General features: G+C 26.3%; 1 protein-coding gene across 1 annotated transcript; it reads right to left on the reverse strand.

Moving 5' to 3' along the window:
- Nucleotides 1-5,144: 5,144 nt before the first annotated feature.
- Nucleotides 5,145-9,388, reverse strand: LOC107439339 (chloride intracellular channel protein 5). The gene has a single exon (XM_016051904.3). The coding sequence runs from the start codon at nt 9,146-9,148 to the stop codon at nt 8,381-8,383; it is 768 nt and encodes a 255-aa protein (XP_015907390.1). The 5' UTR covers nt 9,149-9,388; the 3' UTR covers nt 5,145-8,380.
- Nucleotides 9,389-19,849: the final 10,461 nt, after the last annotated feature.

Below are 19,849 nucleotides of genomic sequence, written 5' to 3' on the forward strand. Positions count from 1 at the left end.
TCATTTCAAATTTTTCTCTTTCCACACTTGAAAATACCAGGTCACTTGGGCGATCTTGTCCCATCGTTGATCGTAGATATGTCAAAATTAATTTTAATTTGCTGAATGACCATTCGCATCTAGCAATTAATATTGAGATAGTCAAGAGTATTTGAAGTGCCACGCTCAGGTTTGGAAAAACATCTTCTCCATACGGGATTATAAAAGTAAGAGATTCTAATGGAGTTTTAAGTTCAATTTCTTTTCTACTACGGAGTAACATTTTGCAGTCACATTCTTCGATAAAGAGTTATATTCCATTGAAATCTGTATTATACACTGTACAAACATACAAACACTTTGTACACTGCAAATATTTGGAGATAATATAAGTAACCACACAGCGTAGATGCCGTAAGGAAGTGCTGACAGACACAGGTCGAGTCAGCCCAGCCATTAAAAAAGACGTGTCATTTCTATTATGAATATATTATTACAGTTTTTTTAGTGTTCCTTTTTATTTACGAATTAACATTTATTATATTTTACTGGCTCTAAATTTAAAATATATTTTGTAGAAATAAATTATAATAAAAATAAAAATTATCTAAAAATTTTTTTTGTTTTGGTGACCATTTGGCGCCCCTTTGTGAGTAGCGCCCGGGGCATGATGCCCCCCCTTGCTCCCCCCTCGCTACGCCACTGAGCTGGTGAAAGAAACTTATTGGTTGGGGTCACCAACAGTGGTCCAGAATGATATACAACGACGAATTCCGTTTCACTTTATCAAGTTGTTCTGGTCACCAGTTAGTGTGGTGAGAGAGGGGAACACGTTATCCACAACAGTTTGTCCACGTACGTGATTGGTATGGCCCAGGCATCATGCACGATGGCAGAACATCACTTCACGTCTTTGAGCGAGCTAGCGTTACATCCCAGCGGTATTGCGGAAAGATTATTTTTGATCATATTCATCTTTTTAGGAGTGCGGTAAGAAGTCCAGAATTTATGTTTATAAACGACAATGCGCAGCCACACAAGAGCGCTGAGGTATCGGACACTCTAGGAAATTAAGATATTGTCTCTATGTAATGGCTTGCGAACTCCCCGGACCTGAATCCTACAGAGCCTGCCTGGAATGCCCTTGACAAGTGTGTTTCATAAAAAACAGTGTGTAAAAGATGATAACCACCTTCAAATAGGAGTGTGAAATATCCTCCAAGGATATCTCGTTAGTTTTATGGATAGCATAAATAACAGTGTCCAAGGTAATCATACATATTTCTGAGACACTCATGCCTGTTTTATTTTGGCAAGAAAGCCCAATTTACGTGGCTGTTTGGAAATCGTCGAAGGAGCATATTTTTTATATTCAATTTTCTTATTTTTCGATCTGGCAATTACGCTATAATAAATGCACATTGTCTCTACTAAATATGTTTCCTTTCTTCAATCAATTTCTATTATTAATTATTCCGAAAAATGTAATTATTCCTTAGCAATTGTCAAGCAGTGTACTTGTTGTCAAGCAGCGTACCATAACTTGAATGTAAATAAAAAAAGAATTCCAATTTAATAATTTACTGTACTTCAAGGACACAATTACTAAAAACCGTTTTATAATTTATTCTTAAGTATTATAAAAATTTCTAAATTCCATACTAAAAATAATGCGTTATGTGCGGCGAAATTTTATTGAGTTCCTAAAATATAAAATTGAGAGAAATCTGTTGATAAGTTTTCGAGAACGATTTAAAAATTTAACTTGCATAGAAATGACAAAAATTTGAAAAAAAAAAAAAAAACTCAAAGCAATTCATCCTATTTCTTTTGAATAAAAGTAGATGAACATGGTTTGAAAATCTATATACCCTGTAATGAAAAAGTATTTAAATTTGTATCAAATCAAATTTTAAAAAAAAAAATTTATGAATTATAATTTTTGCATGAATGATCATTTTTTTCAATTATGGTGCAAAGGTATAGATAACAAGTTTTTTATTTATTTATTATTTTTTTCCGTTTAGTTTTCTACAAAAGAAAAATGCGGTTTGAAATTTCTTAAAGTCACCCACTGATTTTCTTACGTTATTCTCCTTCTATTGAAGTGTAAAACAGTGATGATTTAATATGAAAAAAATGTCCTTTTTTTTTTTCTTTGAGCGTCACCTCAAACAAATAAGATATTAACATTGAAATTATTTTGCTTTCTCGGTACTTTATCTATGCAAGGCCTTTTTTCCATTTCCTGTCAGAAAGTAACGGCACACCTTTTTTGTTTCGATAAATCGAACCATTAATTTTTTATTTATTTTCATTTCCGTCAAAACTGCAGAAAAGGCCGTAATGGTCACAGTGAAAATTCCACACAAAGAGTAAAATGTCTTTTAATTAAATTTTTTAATTATTTTTTTTAAGATTGCAAGAAAATATTTAAAAAATTTCAAGATGATTTTTTTTTTAAATACACCATAATTTTAGTGATTTTTTCTTCTCTCTATATTAGTTGCTGTGTAGTCCAAGCCCCTGTTTTATTACTACAATATACCTACATCCTTCCCCCTGTCTGAAGTCTTCAAAAATGCTGTAATTAACACCTCAGGGAGTGCAAACATTGATTTTAAAATTCCACCCTTATAATTTTTTCACGCTGGAAGAAGCATTATAAATTACATTGTTTTAGGTGTTGATTTTAAGTAAATCTTTTTTATTTATTAATCCTGGGTGTCAAATTTTTACATAAATTAAGAAAAAGTAGTTCTTAAGAACACATGGCGAGGAATTTGTTAAGAACTATTATGTTTAATCAAAAGAAATATTTAAAATTGAGACATATTTGGAAAAAAATTTAGTGATGATCTTGAAATATTTGAATGAACATGTTAGAGGTGTCAAAAAAATGGAATATCATAATAATTTATTTGTAAATAAAAATAATAGTTTTGAAAATTTAAAAATTGAGAATAAATTTATACATTAATAGCCGTATTTTCAGATGTATATTACCTATAAGTGAGCTGAAAAATGAAAATTTTGAATACACTTTTAATTAAATAGTACTATATCAAAAATAAACATAGCTACTGCGGTTGCACTGATAATTTAGAGTCATACTAATAAAGAATTAAATAACCAAACACAATGGATCTCCACATGATAATATCTAACCAATCTCAATGAAGTGATTATAATCTAAATCAAATTGGCTTTTATCAATATGTCATTCCAAATTAATTAAAATAAATGAATAATAGTGATGATCTTGATATATTTGCAGTTTTTTTTTTCTTTTCGTTTTTATATTATGAAGGGTAATTTTTTATTGTCTTTTCAAATTGAGTTTTTGACATCAAAAGCATAAAACCACATTTGCATATCTGATAAATATATGATATGTAACAAAAGGTAGAGTTAGTGTGCCACATATAAGTCCATGGCTGTTATCGAAAAAAGTGTCCTGAAACTTAGACAGCTGGAGCAGAATATTCTTACCTGCATCCAAAAAATTGCTCAAAATAAAGTTTATTCAAAAAGAATTTAAAAAAAAAAAAAAAAAAAAGATTTTTTTGGTCAGACATGAGCCAATTGAAATTCTCCTAATTTTTGTGAGATTTATTGTGACATTTTAATGCAGAATATAAAGTTTTGGTTTCTTTTCTCCTTGTTAAATGTATATTTCTGATCTTAAAAAAATTATTCAATTTTTCTTACTTGTGTTATAAGCAATTTTCATTACCCCGAAGTTTTTCAGTAAAAAATGTTTTGAATAGCTGGTAAATTTAAATTGTCTTTGACGAATAGATAAATTTTTTTACAAGCAAAAAAATTTAATTTGGAGTTATTTTGTAACTTTTTCTTTAAAATTTGCACCAAATATTTCCAAAATAATGACTTTTTTGCTCAATATATTCATTGCTACTAATAAGTTTTTTTTTAAATTATATATATATACAATACTGGAAGCTCGATTTTTTAAGGTTCCATAGCCAAAAAATCGGAAACAGTAGTAGCAAATGAGCAAACATAAAATATCATTACTTTTATTAATTGTATAAATAAAAAGACGAGATTTTTTCAGAGGACAAATCTTAAATGTTTTTGACATGAAAAATATAGTTTTGTTAATGTCTTGAAGTCTTCAGATAGTACTTAAATTTGCAATAAATTATTGTTTTTGCACGTTAACTATTACACTTAAAGTAATTTAGGCCTATTTTAATTCACACAAGAACCATATGATGAAGCCTCACCATTGTTAAGACTGCTAAAATTAGCAACTCCCTACTTTTCAACTAAATTTTAATTCTTTAAATATAAATCCTAAACCAAAACATTTAGAGCATCCTATCTTTGTTGATGAGGTTTTGACTATGCATTCAGCATTTTAATGAGATTCATTATTATTTTTTCTTTTACACTTACTGAAAAATCAGATGCAGTCTTAATTTTTTAATGAATTCTCATACCCATATACATAGATATTATAGGTAAAAAAAAAGCTGAGCTGGCACGATTCAAATCACTTGATTTTTAAAAAACAATGATATGGGGTAATATGTGAATTGTTATTTGATGTTAAAATAAGACTAATAAATAAAAAGGAAAAGTTACATAAGAACTTTAATAGGGTGCGTAGCCAGAATTTTCAACAAAAATAAACACCTTTTAAGTACATTTTGAGCACTCAAAAAATATTTTTAATAACTTTCCAAAAAAAAAAACTCATTAAGATCTGTGCAGTAATAAAAATTAATTTTTTCTATCGTTTAAAGTTTTTAATTTATGAACATAAAATCAATAAAATTCAGAACATTCACACAAACTTCACATAATCATGATAAAAATTAGTTTCAGAAAAATATTGCATAGAAAATCGTGATGCATTTTTTGTAATTTAGAAGGACAATCGAGCCTTTTTAAAAGCCCCTTTAAAAAATGTAAATCAAAAGTGAGCACCTTTAAGCACTTTTTAAAAATGCTATGTACCATGTTTAATTATATTGCTTTTATATAATATTAAAAATCAATATATTTCATTAGAGATTCCAATAGAAAATTTCAAAAAATTTGATTTTAATGGAGAAAAAAAAAGGGACACTATTTTATTTTATTTAAAAAAAAATTGTGATTTTGTTAACCATGAGAAAATAAGTAAAACAAAGTCATCAGGGAAAAAATATGAACTTTATTTCAAAAACATTAGTCTGCAAAGAGCATTACAAATTCATAAAAAGTTTATCACTTTAACTTCAGTTTATACATTAAATGCTAATCTAGATTTCCTTACATCTAAGATAAACACTTTCAGTTTGATTGCATATTTCAGTATCAGTTAAACGACAGATTTAATGGATAAACGAATATATCTGACAACACTAGAAGCATATTAAAATTAAAAGAGAAAAACAAATATTTTATGACACATATAATTAAGTACTCAATATATTTAGGAAACAAAAAATATTTAAATTCATACAAATATGATATGAAGCATTTTTAAGAAGTTTTTTTTTTAAAAAATATAAGTAATATTCAACATCATTAATTTGTAAATTTTACTAACAGTATCATTTTATTAGAAAAGATTCAAGCATAAAATGATCACATAAAATAGTTAAATTCAGTCTGTATAAAAGTACCATCATATTTAGCTCATTTCAAAAGCTCCATTAATACTATCTACCTTTTTTTAAAAAAAAAGATAAAACCATACAAATATAAAAAAATATATCATTAAATGTTTATTCACTAACAAATTGGAGACATACATTAAAATTTAATACAAATTTATGATTTCTTATATAGTATAATTATTTCAATAAACTAATTAACTATGGAAGACCAACTACAAAAGTTATAAGCATAAATTTTAAAAATAAGCAATTTCATTAAAAAATAGAAATAAAAAACTATAGATGATTTTGCTATGATTTTTACAAAACATTCCATGAAAGTTTCACCACCTGTAAAAAAATGTCTTATTTATGTCAATATATTGGAATATTTTATCAACCTGTCTATACATTTTCTTGTAATAACTCATTTCTACAAAAACATTTTAATAGTAGTATTAAATAAAGGATTTAATAATACAGATTTCAATTGAGAATAAATTTCAGATTATATAATAAAATTATAGGACTGATATCTCTTAGCGAATCAAGTACATTACACATTTTCAATGTTTGCCATACTTCATAACAATAATAAACCACTCAGAAATTTTACTTTTTAACAAAAATAAAATACAAAATGTTGAGATTTTGATTCAGCTAATTTGGACTATCCTTCAGTATCACCATTCAACATATTTTTTAAAAGTATAATGCAACGTTAATGAGTACTTTCAACAATTTCCCAACTTACAAAAACAGTATTTTCTAAAGATAAAACTGATGTGTTATAAAATATTAGAGTAGTATAAGTGGAAAAAAAAATTATTTATTTAATGCAAGTATAACATTATTCCCTATAAAGAAAAATACTTAAATATTAACAAAGTTGACGATCTTTGAATGCAGTTGTGCCTAATTTTTGGCTAGTAAAATCACTTGCATAATTTGAAACAAAAATGTACTGCAATATATTTTAGAGGAAAATAAATTATAATAACAATCATAAAATAAAGTAAAATATATTTCTTTACAACCATTAATAGGTAAAAAAACTAGCAATCAATTGAAAAAAGTTTTCATATTTTGCGGAAACACAAAAAGACAAGAAAAATAAATCATATTTACATTTTTTTTAAAACTCTAATATATAAAAAAATAAACAGAGTTATCTTAATCTCAATTTTTTTTTTTAATTCTTGATTTAAACAAAGATAAATAAAAAAAAGGAGACTAATATAAAACAAGCTAATTTTTTTTCTTAATGATATAATTATTTTAGAAACAAAATAATCTTTATGTAATTTTATTAATTTTTGAAACAAAAAATCACAGTCAAAATTATTTACAAAATTTTTTATACTTATGTTTTGAGAAATTTAAAAAGATGTATCATTAATGTTGATATTAATACAAAATAATTTTTTTTTAAATATTGATTGAAAGCCTTATTTTACTATAAATTAACATTATATAATTTTAAAAACACATAATTAAACTAGCAAATTGAAAAACATGTTTAAAAAAAAAAGTTCAGCATTGGTATAGATAAATATAGGAAAATACAAGTGACCTCTTTCCTATACTCTGTGTAAACATATTCAAAAAGTTCTACTCAACTACCTTGTAAATACATCTTTTAAGACTTTAAAATAAAAGAAAATATATATAAACTATAATACATACAAAACAGCTCTAGAGACAGCACAATTAAATAAAAAAAGTTCTTTCCTTGCTTAGGTCCAGACATTATATAGCAAAAAGAATAATTTGAACAAATTGTGCAAAGATTTTTTTTCTTGGATTCTTAAAATAAAGCTATAAGCAAAGTGATGTAGTGCCTTTGATTATTTGTGTCCATATTTAACATCTGGATAAGAAGATTAATAAATTAGGAAACTGATTCATGACAAGTTTAATTTTATCAATATACATTTATCACATAAAATTTTTTTTTTCTTTTTCTAGTAGAAGATGGAATTGAAACTTTAGTATTCTTAAGAGATTATATGGGAAAATTTTACTCAGTAGAAATGCCGAAATAGAAAAGCAACTAGAATTAATTGCAACATATGCGGTAACAGAAATTTATTTTGGAAAGTCTTTAATTCTAAAAAACTACCAAAACCCTCACAAAATAAATTTATTATATTTATATATTTTTTAGCACTCAATAAAATTACTTGGCCTGAATACCATACATAAAATTTTCAGTTACTTATATAAATAAACTGAACGATCATTATTGTTAATAACTTGGGATAAATGTTATTATTTCTTATAGCTCAGAAATTTTTTTATTTTCATAAAAAGATGCTAGAAATGTGCACAAATAATTCACAAAATAAAACTACAAGTATGTGCAAAATATCTATAATACAAGGCACTCAGACAGGATTACATAGCAAAATTATGCTAAAAATTAAAAACCTGGAATGCAATATGGACATTGTAAATATTACATACATAAATGCAAAAAAAAACTGTCTAAATTTCTTATAAAATTGTCCTGTACACCAACTACTTTCTTCTTCTCTAAAACAGGATGTAACATAAAATATATAGGATTCTAAGTTTCCTATTTTTCTTGGCTTAAGGTTAGTAAGCCTTCTTAAAATGTACTATTCTATTTTAACATGTGATATTTGGTAACACAAATTTAGAACTTTTTCACTTACAAGTATATTAAGAGGCAATTTGTGAAAAAATAACCAGAGGAATGAACAATACAATATATTAATTAAGCGTGCAGTTTTTTTTTTTCTTTTTTAATAAGCCTATGGATCTATTTACTCCAGAATTCCTTCAGGAATGGATGTAGTGTAAGTTGGCGTCTCCAACTCTTCATGCTTCTTCATTTTTGTACCCTGCTGCAGTTTGTAGTGATTAATAATGTCCTGATCAGCTGGACAGGACTGGGTAAATGCATCCAACTGGTACATACGTGCCATGTAGTACCAAAGATTACGCAAATCTTCTGGAATCTCAAAATCGGCGAAATATTTGCCAGCAATCCTGATGTGCTGTAAACGAGGCATCAATTCGCAATCAAAGCAACACATTGTGTCTCCTGTCAAGAACCGTCCTTCCTTCTTCTCCAGGTGGGCATCAATATTTCGAAGCTGATTGAGCAATGCCCGCTTCGTTTGCTCATCCCTCCGCGTCAGCATCAATTTAAATTTGCTATAAAGATTTTCAATAACTGTAGCGGTGTCTTTATCCTGAACGAACAAATTGTGTCCGCCCGGAACATTTTTCATGATGTACCGCTCTATTTTCTCGTTTTCTAGGACGTTTTGATCACGATCAATGAGGATGGGTGGAGGAGTGGAGTCAAAGTTGGAACGAAAATCGGGCGGTGGTTTTAACATATCCACTGTAGTTACTTTTAAGGATATAGTTTTCAGCTCGGCTAAAAGATACAAATCCATAAAGTACTCTTGGCAAAAAAGGCATGCACCTTTTCGACGCCCATCAATGGTGGAAGCCTTGATGATTAATTCTATTTCCGGAACTTCCAAACCGTCACTCATATTCTCTTTAATATCTTCAGCCATTTTAAACGTAATCTATAATGTAAAATATAGTGTTTGTAATCTCCTCCGTAGCAAGTCGAGAAAAATTATTACGTATTACGTTAACTGTGGGTGTGGAAAAATATTAAAAACTTTAAGAAGACAAAAACAGTGTTGCCAGATAGTTAAAACAAAACTTTTAAGAGATATAGGTCAAGGCTTATTACACAAAGAAATTACACTTATTTGTAACTGTATGCTTTCCAGCTGTATCTTTTTAGTTCAACAAAATAATACTAGAGTGCGCAGTAATAAATTGAGTTAATTTCTAAAGTTAATAATGTGAACGGCAATACTGTTTTTCTGTAAGATATAAAAATAATTTGGCAACACTTTATTTGTCAACACAAACAATATGGAGTTATTGAAATTCGTATCACAACTGTACTATCTACAATTATTCACTTAAAGTACTCTGTGGAATCAGATATTTTTCTGAAAACAAATATATTATGTCACTTGTACGAAATTTAACAGCATACACCGATAATGGAGAGTATTTAGCTTACTTTAGTCCTGATAGACGTCGAAAAATCTGGGAGACAGCTACATGAGTATTAAAGCAAAAATATGCTCCTAGTTCCCATTTATCAGCAACTTGATCTTCTTTATCATGGGGCACTTTTGCAAATCTGGTAATGAATATTGTATTTACTTGCAAATAATCTTAGTGAAATTTTGTTGAAAACTGAAATGAAAATTTCGAAAACGTCGATTTAACAATTATTATGAATGAATAATTATAATTTTAACAACAATTATTATTTACAATTATGATGAATTCGAACTTAAAATTTATTAAATAATTATTAACATTCACAAATATGTTTGATGTTTCGACAAAAAAAATATCTTTTTAATTTGTTGCTTATGAAAAAGAGACATGTTGAATGGGCTGGTATTTCAGGATACGGTAGTTGTCCTGATTTTCCTGATAAAAAATATTTTGTCTTGATTTTGGTGTGTGTTCAAAACAACCCAAGTTCTATGAATACAAATGCAAATTTTAAGTCATTGATGTGAGGAATTGAAATGTTTGAATTTTCGATCTAGTATATTTTTACTTTCATCAAAATTAGATGGTTCTAACATGATGACTGTTCGCTAATTATATGCATGTTTCAGGCCTATAACCTTACCGCTGGATTCAATGCTTTTGTGAATTCATGAATTTATTAAAAAAATTTAAACAATTTTACATTATCTAATAATTAGTATCTCGATTTCATTTTTTCAAACTGTAACATAAAGTAATTGATACATATTAAGTTTATGTACTTTGCATTGTGAAATATGTCTAATAAAACATCTAATAAAATTTTAAAATAATTGACTTTCCTTATCTATGTACTATGACTCTATTTTTAATGTTGATTTAAATATGTCCCATTAGATCCACAGCAAGTCTTAATCAGGGTTGTCACTGCAATTTAAATTATTTGACTTTTTTTTAAAAAAAATCATTGATTTAAATCTAGAACTGATTTTTTGTTAAATAAAATGGAAATAGTTTTCTAAAATAAATTGGAAATATTTTTATAAATATATTTCTTAGGGTGTAATTTTTTTATAATTATTAATTTTCAAAACAGGCTAATAAATAAATAAAATAAGGGGATATATCCGTATTATGATCTGTCTCACCAACTACAATCGCAGAAGTGCCGAATAGATTTCTAGAAAAACATGTAGATGTTTGCCCAGGGACGGCTACGATTTATACCTTTTGAGTTGGTCCCTTTCTGTGATTTTTTTTTTTTAAAGTTTCTCCCAGGCCCCTGCCCGGAAGTTGCCAAGACTTGGCAATTATTTTGCCACAGATCACGATACGGAAATCTCCCCTAAAATTAGACGCTAAAAGTGGATAAAAGTAACATTAAACTGTTAAATTAAAATTTTACATTAGCTGTATGCAGAATTCTCGCTGGGAATAAAAAAGAACCGGGCGCTTTCTTTCTTAAAAGAGCATTTTGTATTTTAAATGGGCATTCACTTAACACAGTAAAAATTTATCAAAATGTGTAATGTTATGTAATCACTTATTTTTACCCCCAAAAATTTTTAAATAACCCTCTTATACTGTTTTATGTATGGCAAATGTTAAAAAATTAGATTAAGAAAAAAAATTTGATTTTATTAAAAAAAATTTAATTAACCGTGAGAAATTAAGTAAAACAAAGTCATCAGGGAAAAAGTATGAACTTTATTTCAAAAACTTCAATAATCTAGGCAAAAAAATGATTAATTGATAAATAACTTGAAATATTTTTTCTATACTTTAAGTTAAAAACATTGTGAGAAAATGAATTTTTTAAAATGCAATTTTGCTTTAAAAAAGGTAAACGTTAAAAAAAGTTATTAATGATCACCCGAAAGAAAAAACCAGTTGCGAATCTTGACAAAGTAAATATTTATAATTGCAATCACAATTAAACCTATAAGCAGATATACAACCTCCTATCAAACCTATTACCGATAATTTTACCAGTGTGTAATTATTATTTAAACAGTGAATTAATTTTTTTTTATTGTGGAATATGAATAAATAGGCATCTTCTTTAAGGGATGCCATCCCTTAAAGCTTATTTTTACAGAAAGGGCGTATTTAATGGGATGAAAGCAGGCAGGGCGAATGGCCCTTACGAAAGTACCTAGAGAGAACACTGCTGTATGTAAAATAATTTGCTGGTAATAAACATATTTCAGTTATACCCATTTAGTTTTATGCTCATATGAATACTTCAGGTGCTTTTAAAACATATTAAGTACTTAATTTCATATATTTTGATCTAGTTTACTCTTCATTGGATATCACTGCAACATTTTCCATGGGGCAAATTTCCAGCGCAAGAGTTTTATTTTAACACATTTCGCAGAAAGCCTTATTTCATGTAGTGGTGTCATGCCTAAGGTATTTCAATTAAAAAAACTTCATCTGGAAAGGGGTTATTGTCTATTGTCTATGACTTAAAATTGTCTATTTTTATTTGTGATTAGGAAATTTATTCTGATAAATAATATTTTATCTCTTATTAATTAATGTTTTTTATTGTTTATTTGCTTAATATTCTATCATCTAGGCTTGATAAATGAAGGTATTTAAACTTTTCTCGTGTTAAAAATTTGTGAGAAGCATGCGATTGCTGTTCCACTTGGAAATTATGAAGCTTTAACTATGATATTCTAGGGTCAATCCAGGTTTTGTTTTTAGGGTCTACTTTTGTGAAAAATGGAAATTATTTTTCAGAAAATTTCTTAATTAGCATTCAGTTTTAGAATTCACTACTTTCTTTTTTGTAAATTAACTTTTTTTTTAAACAGTTTATTGGCCGCTCCATGTTGTTTTTCAAATTAATTTCTATATATTTAATATGTAATGATATGAATCCCGAATAGATTCGCTCCTTTAACATGGTTCTTCTGATTCCGATATTTTTAATACGATGTTATTATGATTATTTAATTTGTATTTCGAGTTATCACTTTTTGGCTTGTTCGTTCCCATATAGTTTTTTCAACAGCTATTATTTTTTCACCAGTTTCATCAAACTCCGATATTATTAATACGATATTTGAGTTTAGACATGTTCTATTCGTGACTGCTGTAAAATCACATCGTTTCCAATAGTTTTTCAGAGAATCCGCCAGTTAGCAATTTTGTGCGATTATTTTCTTAATGTGAAGTTTCACGAAGATGCAGTTTTTACAAATTTGAATATTGTGAAGGGGCTGTTTTTACAAATTAGAATTTGTGAATGACACGTTTTTCTGAATTTGAGTGTTGTGAAGAGGCCCTGATTTCCTCCTGAATCGACTCTTGATATCTATTCCAAATTTTTACTTATTTTTTATGATAAATGGACAGATATATTGCTTTTTTATTTCACGTTATTTTATGTTTTACATATTAAGATAATAGAAGATAGTTACACCTGCACCTACCTACCTTTTTTTTCTGTATGTTTTTTGCTGCCTTGTTTTCACTCTCATTCAGTTTTTTTTATCGATCTCAATTATGTTTATGTCTCTTATTTATTGTTTATAGTAATAAAGAGTACAATAAATTTTGCTTTTTTTAGCATTCTGCTCTAGTTTTCTGTTGTTGTCTAATTTACTCTTTAACATATACCCTGTCTGCAAGATTCTAAAACTATAAAGCTTACTTTTTGTATAATTTCATTTTTGATTAGGTTTAATTCTTATTAATTTTAACATTAATTTTAATTAATACTTTTACTCTAAGCTCTTTTGTTTTGTAAAGACCATTTCTGATAATTTTTTAATGTTTTTCTCTCTGCAATGTTTATGTTTTAATTTTTTCTTCATAATAAAGGGTCAGATCTTTTTTGATTTACTTTCTTTATAATAAATTTGCTTTTATATTTTAATCAATACACACACAAAAATAGAAATAGAAAAAAAAAATATTATCATTAAGAGAACAATCCTATTCGGTTGTCATATTTTATTTTTAGAAATATTGTTTTATTTAGTTGAGTAAATAAGATTTTAATTATTATTGAATTCATAATGATTATATATTTATTAGTTTCTTTTGTAAGATGATTCAGTATTTTTAAAATGATTTTTTTATGATTTAGTATGTGTGATACAGAATATCTGTGTATTGCAGAGATATACTAATAAATTTATTAATAACTAAATTTTACCTTCTTTTATTATCAAATCTGGAAGAAGCTCAGATAAATAATATTTACTATTTTAACTTATAATTTATTTTAGCTTCTACATAAGGTATTTGTTAAGATTTTATTTTTATAATTTGTTATGATAATAATTTCTTTGCCATATACCATCTGCTTGAACATTTTTTAATAATAATATTGAATTTCCTGAAAAAAATTAAATATAAAAGTTTTTTTTTTGTTGAAAATGTGATTATTAATTTGTTGATATGTACTGACATTGTTATTTTTTTATTTGCCATTCTTAAAAATTTATTTCTACATCAACCCATTGTTCTCCCAATGCATCATTTTATCTGTAAAAAAAACATTTTGTAATATATATTTTTAAATACACAATTTAATGTATTAAATATTTGAAAATATTTTATTTGTAAGACACATCAAATACAATTCATATTATCTGGTGGTGCAAAGACACAGAAAAATTAATCGTGATAATATTTTAAATTAATAACATGCTCTTAGTCTTTTTTGTTTAATGATTATAAAATATTTTAATAGAAAGGGGAAAAAAAGCATTTTCAGTCTACTTTCTATAATGCAGCATTTCTTTTTTAACTTTCTGTGTTAATGTTTAAAATATAACAATTTTAACTAGCAAACATTGATAGATATTTCGGAACGATTTCTTTTCCCCTGTGACAATCTAATTTATTCCATGCATTGAATTGCCAAAACACATAGTTCATGAATTAATTCAGAAAACGAAACCAGTGCTTTAAGTTAAAGATAAAGAAATAGTTCACCTTATCAGAATTTAATAAATATCTAAAATCAGCATATAATTTTAAGAAATTACAATTACATTAGGAAACTTAGTATTAAAAAAATGCAAGAGAACTGACGTAACATAGTAAAATTACCTCGATCAAAAGGAGGTTATGTTATATTGTATTAAAAGAACATTAGAAAGGGAATTCGAAATCTATCTTTTAAATATCTATCTATGTAAAGTAAGTATAAATTGTTTTGTGGTAAGATATTTATTATTTACAAAAAATAAGTCTTTCTCTAACACATATTTTGACTTGGGTTAAAGAATTTTCAATAAAATAGTCTTTTTCTTCAAAATTTTGAAGTTACTACTGCTAAGAACTAGAGAGAATCCTGCAAATAGTTGATAAATTCAAAGACTAAAATCAACTAAGGGTTATATAGAAATTGTTGGAGAGTTTTTGATTACATTTCTTGTGTGTGGTATCAAATGCAGCGCATGTATGGTAGGCATCTTTTTCTACCTAATCTTTTGAATTACAATAGCTTAAATAAAGCTAAGCTTTTAACAAACCTGCTGGAGGCTAATTTATAAACGAATTTCTCTTTTAAGCATTGTTAAACCACTAATAAGCAATTGGAGTAACTAAGTGGTTTCTTGTACAAGAAACTAACCAGTCTCCGAAATAAACTTTGTTCAGGATTGAAAAGAACCTTCTTGATTACTTGAAGAATGAGGCAACTTCATTGGGAGACGAGCGCCCCGCCCTCTGAGGCTCGTCCTGATATTTTTATATTACATCTCGATTTTTATTTTCAACCAGTAATAAGCTGCCAGCTCTAAACAAGCTGATATGTTTAACTTTAAATTTCTTTGGCTCATTACCTATTTTATGAATAATTGAATTTCAATTTTACTAATTTGGACAAAAACTTTCTCCTTCAAAGTCTGTTTTTAAGAGTGTTTCCGTTTTAATTCTCTTTTTAATGCTTTGGTCCTTTAAGTCCTCTTTTGAATAATTTGAAAATCACTCTATAGAATTATGTTAAAATTGAGATGCTTTCTAGTTTTGTGTATAAATTATTTATCGTTCACAGTGTTGATGTTAGTACAGTTTTTATTGTATTTATAGATCAGTGCTGCAATCCTTGACACTTGGGATTGTTCACTTTTAAGTTTTTTCATGTGAGTTTTGGCAGGCCAACAACCTCAAAGCTTCATTGCTTCAAAATTCTCTTGTTTATTTTATTTATTTAATTTAAGAAAGATAAGATCAGACACGCAACTTTTTTATAGATCTGCAAATTATTATTTTTGTATTTTTACCTGCCTTTCGTGTTAGATTAAATTAACGAATTAAAACTGTAAATATTTGATAGATTGAATGAGAGTAATCCATAAAGTATAAAAAATTTTATGAAGTAGCTTATATCTACCAGAATTGTTATTTTTGAAATTTGAGGACTCTGGTTTAATATTGAAAAAAAACTTTATTTATTAAAATTTTCAAACATAAAATTTTATAAGATTGAATTAAGGGTGACACACTCATTTACTATTTTTAGAATTTTTTATGAATAATTAGAATTTTTAGAATAGAAAATATTTTATGATAGATATCAATTGTTTCAAAAAATCTAATTTGATCTCTTTAATTTATTTAAAATTAATTAAGACCAATTAACAATTCAATAATCACAACTGGCAAATTGAAAGGTATTAAACTTTTTTTTAATAATTTTTTACAGAACTGTTTAGCTGCATTTTAAAACTGAAAAACATAGCATAGCAATTGAAAATGTATAATGATGAATATAAAAGAAATTGTATTTTTAAACAGAATATGAAGCTTTCATATCATATCTTAGTAAGAAATGATTCTATTTAAGAGTTCTGTAAGTAATGACTATTTGAAACTTATTAAATGTGTCATGTAACTTAAAGTGAAATTACTGATTATATTTATGAAAATATTTATTAATAAAATTTTTATTTATCATTATATACAATAATTCCTTTTAATAGTAATTTTAAAACATGTTTCTGAAGTTTTATATTACCAGTTTTTTTCTTTAAAACTATTGTGGCATTAACTATAAAATTTATTTGTAAGTCTAAAATAGTGAAGTTTGAATCAAAAAGGCATTGTTCACTAAATGTGCTAGACTTCTTATTTATTTTTTTGGATTTGTGCTTTTAAAAATGAAAAAAAAAATTCTTAATCAGGACATTTTTAAAAAGTACGAATATGGGTGTCGTTCACTCATTTAGTAAACATTACATATTAGCAAAGTGACAAATCATTTCAAAAATATTTCATTCATCACGTTATCATTTTATTTTAAGGAATGTAAATTTACAATTCAATATCTTCAGATTTGTCTAGTGTTGAATTGTGAAACTATATCAATTTACTTTTGAAAATTATTTTGAGGCTTTTCTTCCTCTTAATTTGTTAAAACTTTCGTATATTTTTGATCAACGAAATATTAAAATTACTACTATGGAATCATATAACTAAAGAGTGAATCTTATTTTCAAATTGATAGAACATTTTCTAATCAGTATTTTTAATTAATTTTCCAGCTTTGGATGTTTTATGAATGAGGTGAAAATTTGGAATATAGTTTGTGAATGTTTTTTTAAGTAATTTTTTTATTTTTGTAAAACTTCAGAGTAGTTTAAAAAATCTGTGTATTTTTAAAGTAATTGACTAAGTTTAGAAACTTATTGTAAAATTTATACATTGTTATTAGGATCTTTTATCTGATTTAATTCTGTTGAACAATATTTTTATACTTCCTTAAAGATGACTAACTAAATATTTTATCATGATTCCTGAATATAACTATAAATAGTCCTAAGTCCTCTTTTTAAACTTTAAATGGTCCTCTTAAATTCTCTTTTTAACTACAAATGGTTCTAATTTCCCTTTATCTTTGGGAAAATATGTTAGAAGCCCTGTTATAGTTAATATTTTTTATATATTATATATATTTTATAATAGTTAATATTTTTATTAAAATGTTTAAAATTATTACTTAATAATTGAAAACTTATCAAAATAAAAGAAATCTTATTTCATCTAAATCAATTTTTTTATTACATTTACCAACCAAAATATCTGATGAAATGCATTAATAATTATTCAAAACAATATTATAACTATAATCGTTTATATTTCTCTTTAAAATTGTTATTTAATAAATTATTATTAAATAATTATATGAACCATTTATCAAGCTCAACCTGCTTATGAAAGTTTAAGATTGGAGATTATTTGTCAATTATGTATCTAATGAAGAATTAATTAGTTTAGATCAGAATACATTACTAAAAATAAAAAAAAATTTAATTCTTGAAATAACTAACTACGTATTTAGAAAGTTTTAAAAAAACTTTATTTTAATAAGCATGAATTTAAAGGGTATAATTGATATGTGTTTTTTTTTTTTGTGCCAGCAAATTATTTTTCATACATTTAATGTAAAATTGAATTGTAAATCACATTCTAAATAATGGATTCAAATTAATAAAAAAAAAAAATCACAGTCAATATAAATCAATGTTTTTTTTTATGAAATAATGTAAGAAATATATTATTATTGCTATTATAATAATAATTAGAAATATAATAATTTGCATTCATATCCCTTGTTTTATTTTTTGGTAAAAAATCTTTGTCTATAAAATTAGACTTTAAAAAAGTTACTCTAAAAAATATATTTAAGTAATTTATATTATTCCTGGTGCCCTATGAGTATTATTACTGAACACAACTATGAGTCAAGCACTTTGGTCCATTTTTAGAGCTTTTATGTTTTATTAACCATGGTAGGAATGTCATGAAATTTTGACCCTGGTAACAAAATGTTAACATATTTTCGATTCCTATCAAATTTTATTTTAACATTTTTTTTTTAAATCTTCTGACTTAACTTGCAATTGGTTTTCTCATTTTGGTTTCTATATGTATTTATTTTTTTCTTCTTAAGGACTTGTTAGAAGTGGTTTACTGCTCTCATAATGATTCATCTGTCATATTTTATAACAGTAAGTTGCTACTGTTTAATACTTTATAATGTTAACTCTAATATTGAATGCTTCTCTAACTGATTAAAATCTGTAGTATAATAATTATATGAAGCTGTATTATAATTATGCTAATATTTGTTAAATTATTCCCATAATTTAAAATGCATTTCACATTTAATTACTTTTCAATTTGACTCTGAAATAGAAAAATCTTTAGTTTGTAATGCTCATAAATTTCTACAATTTCAAATTCTCCTTTTTTAGAGTCCAGACATATGTTAATCTTTAGCTACTTTTGATCAATTCATTGCTGCCAGAAGAGATGCAGTTAGTCAACAAGATATATTGACAATACTTATGACACAGGTAAATTCGTCAATTTGTCTTATTTTCTTTTCTTTCTGCATAAACAAGGCTTTTACATCATTCTTAATTTTTTTTAACTTAATTATGTTTCATATTTAATTTAATTAACCAAGCATTTTTTGAAAACATTTATTAAAATTAATGTTTAACAACATTTTCATTAGGATAATTCATTCTTTTTATCATCAACCATGAAAGGTTAATCTGTGTTGAAGATGGGTTATTCTCATTCGTGTATTATTAATAAAAATTGTAAATGGCGAGAAACTATTTAATTAAAAAGTCACCTGAATGTGGGTATAAAAAAACTAGAAATGAGACAGGCTCAGCTCGGGCCTTGACGCTGGCTCGTTTACCGAAAAAAGGTTTCAGGTTAAAGAGGCCTCAGATTCATGATAAAATTCTCATCAACTTTTTTACTTCTTTTAAACAAACGTTTGTTTCAGTGAGTATAAAACATGTAAAATTTGTTTCTATTATATCATTGCTACTCTGTTCGGTGCTTTTGCTTTGTAATTCTTGCGTTAATTGTCAAATGACTTTTATTTACCTTATAATTTTGATTTTCTTTTTTAATTTTTGCTTTTGTCTTCTTGGAGTTTCACAGTTGGTTCCGTTTTTTTCTGTGCTTCTTTTACAGATTAGTGACTGAAAAGGTTTTAATATCCTAATTCCCTTGTTTAGACATCAAAGGCTAAGTGACAAGAATGCAAAATATGGCTTTTATCGGACATATATTTCAAGCTCTGATCAAAATTCTTCGGGCTCGGATCTCCAAAAGCGAACCCAAGCTCAACTCCATCAGAAACTACTAGACATTAATAAAGAAATGTGAAAATTTATTGTTAATTAAATAAA

This window comes from Parasteatoda tepidariorum, chromosome 7, assembly GCF_043381705.1.
Source record: "Parasteatoda tepidariorum isolate YZ-2023 chromosome 7, CAS_Ptep_4.0, whole genome shotgun sequence".
Taxonomy (NCBI): domain Eukaryota; kingdom Metazoa; phylum Arthropoda; class Arachnida; order Araneae; family Theridiidae; genus Parasteatoda; species Parasteatoda tepidariorum.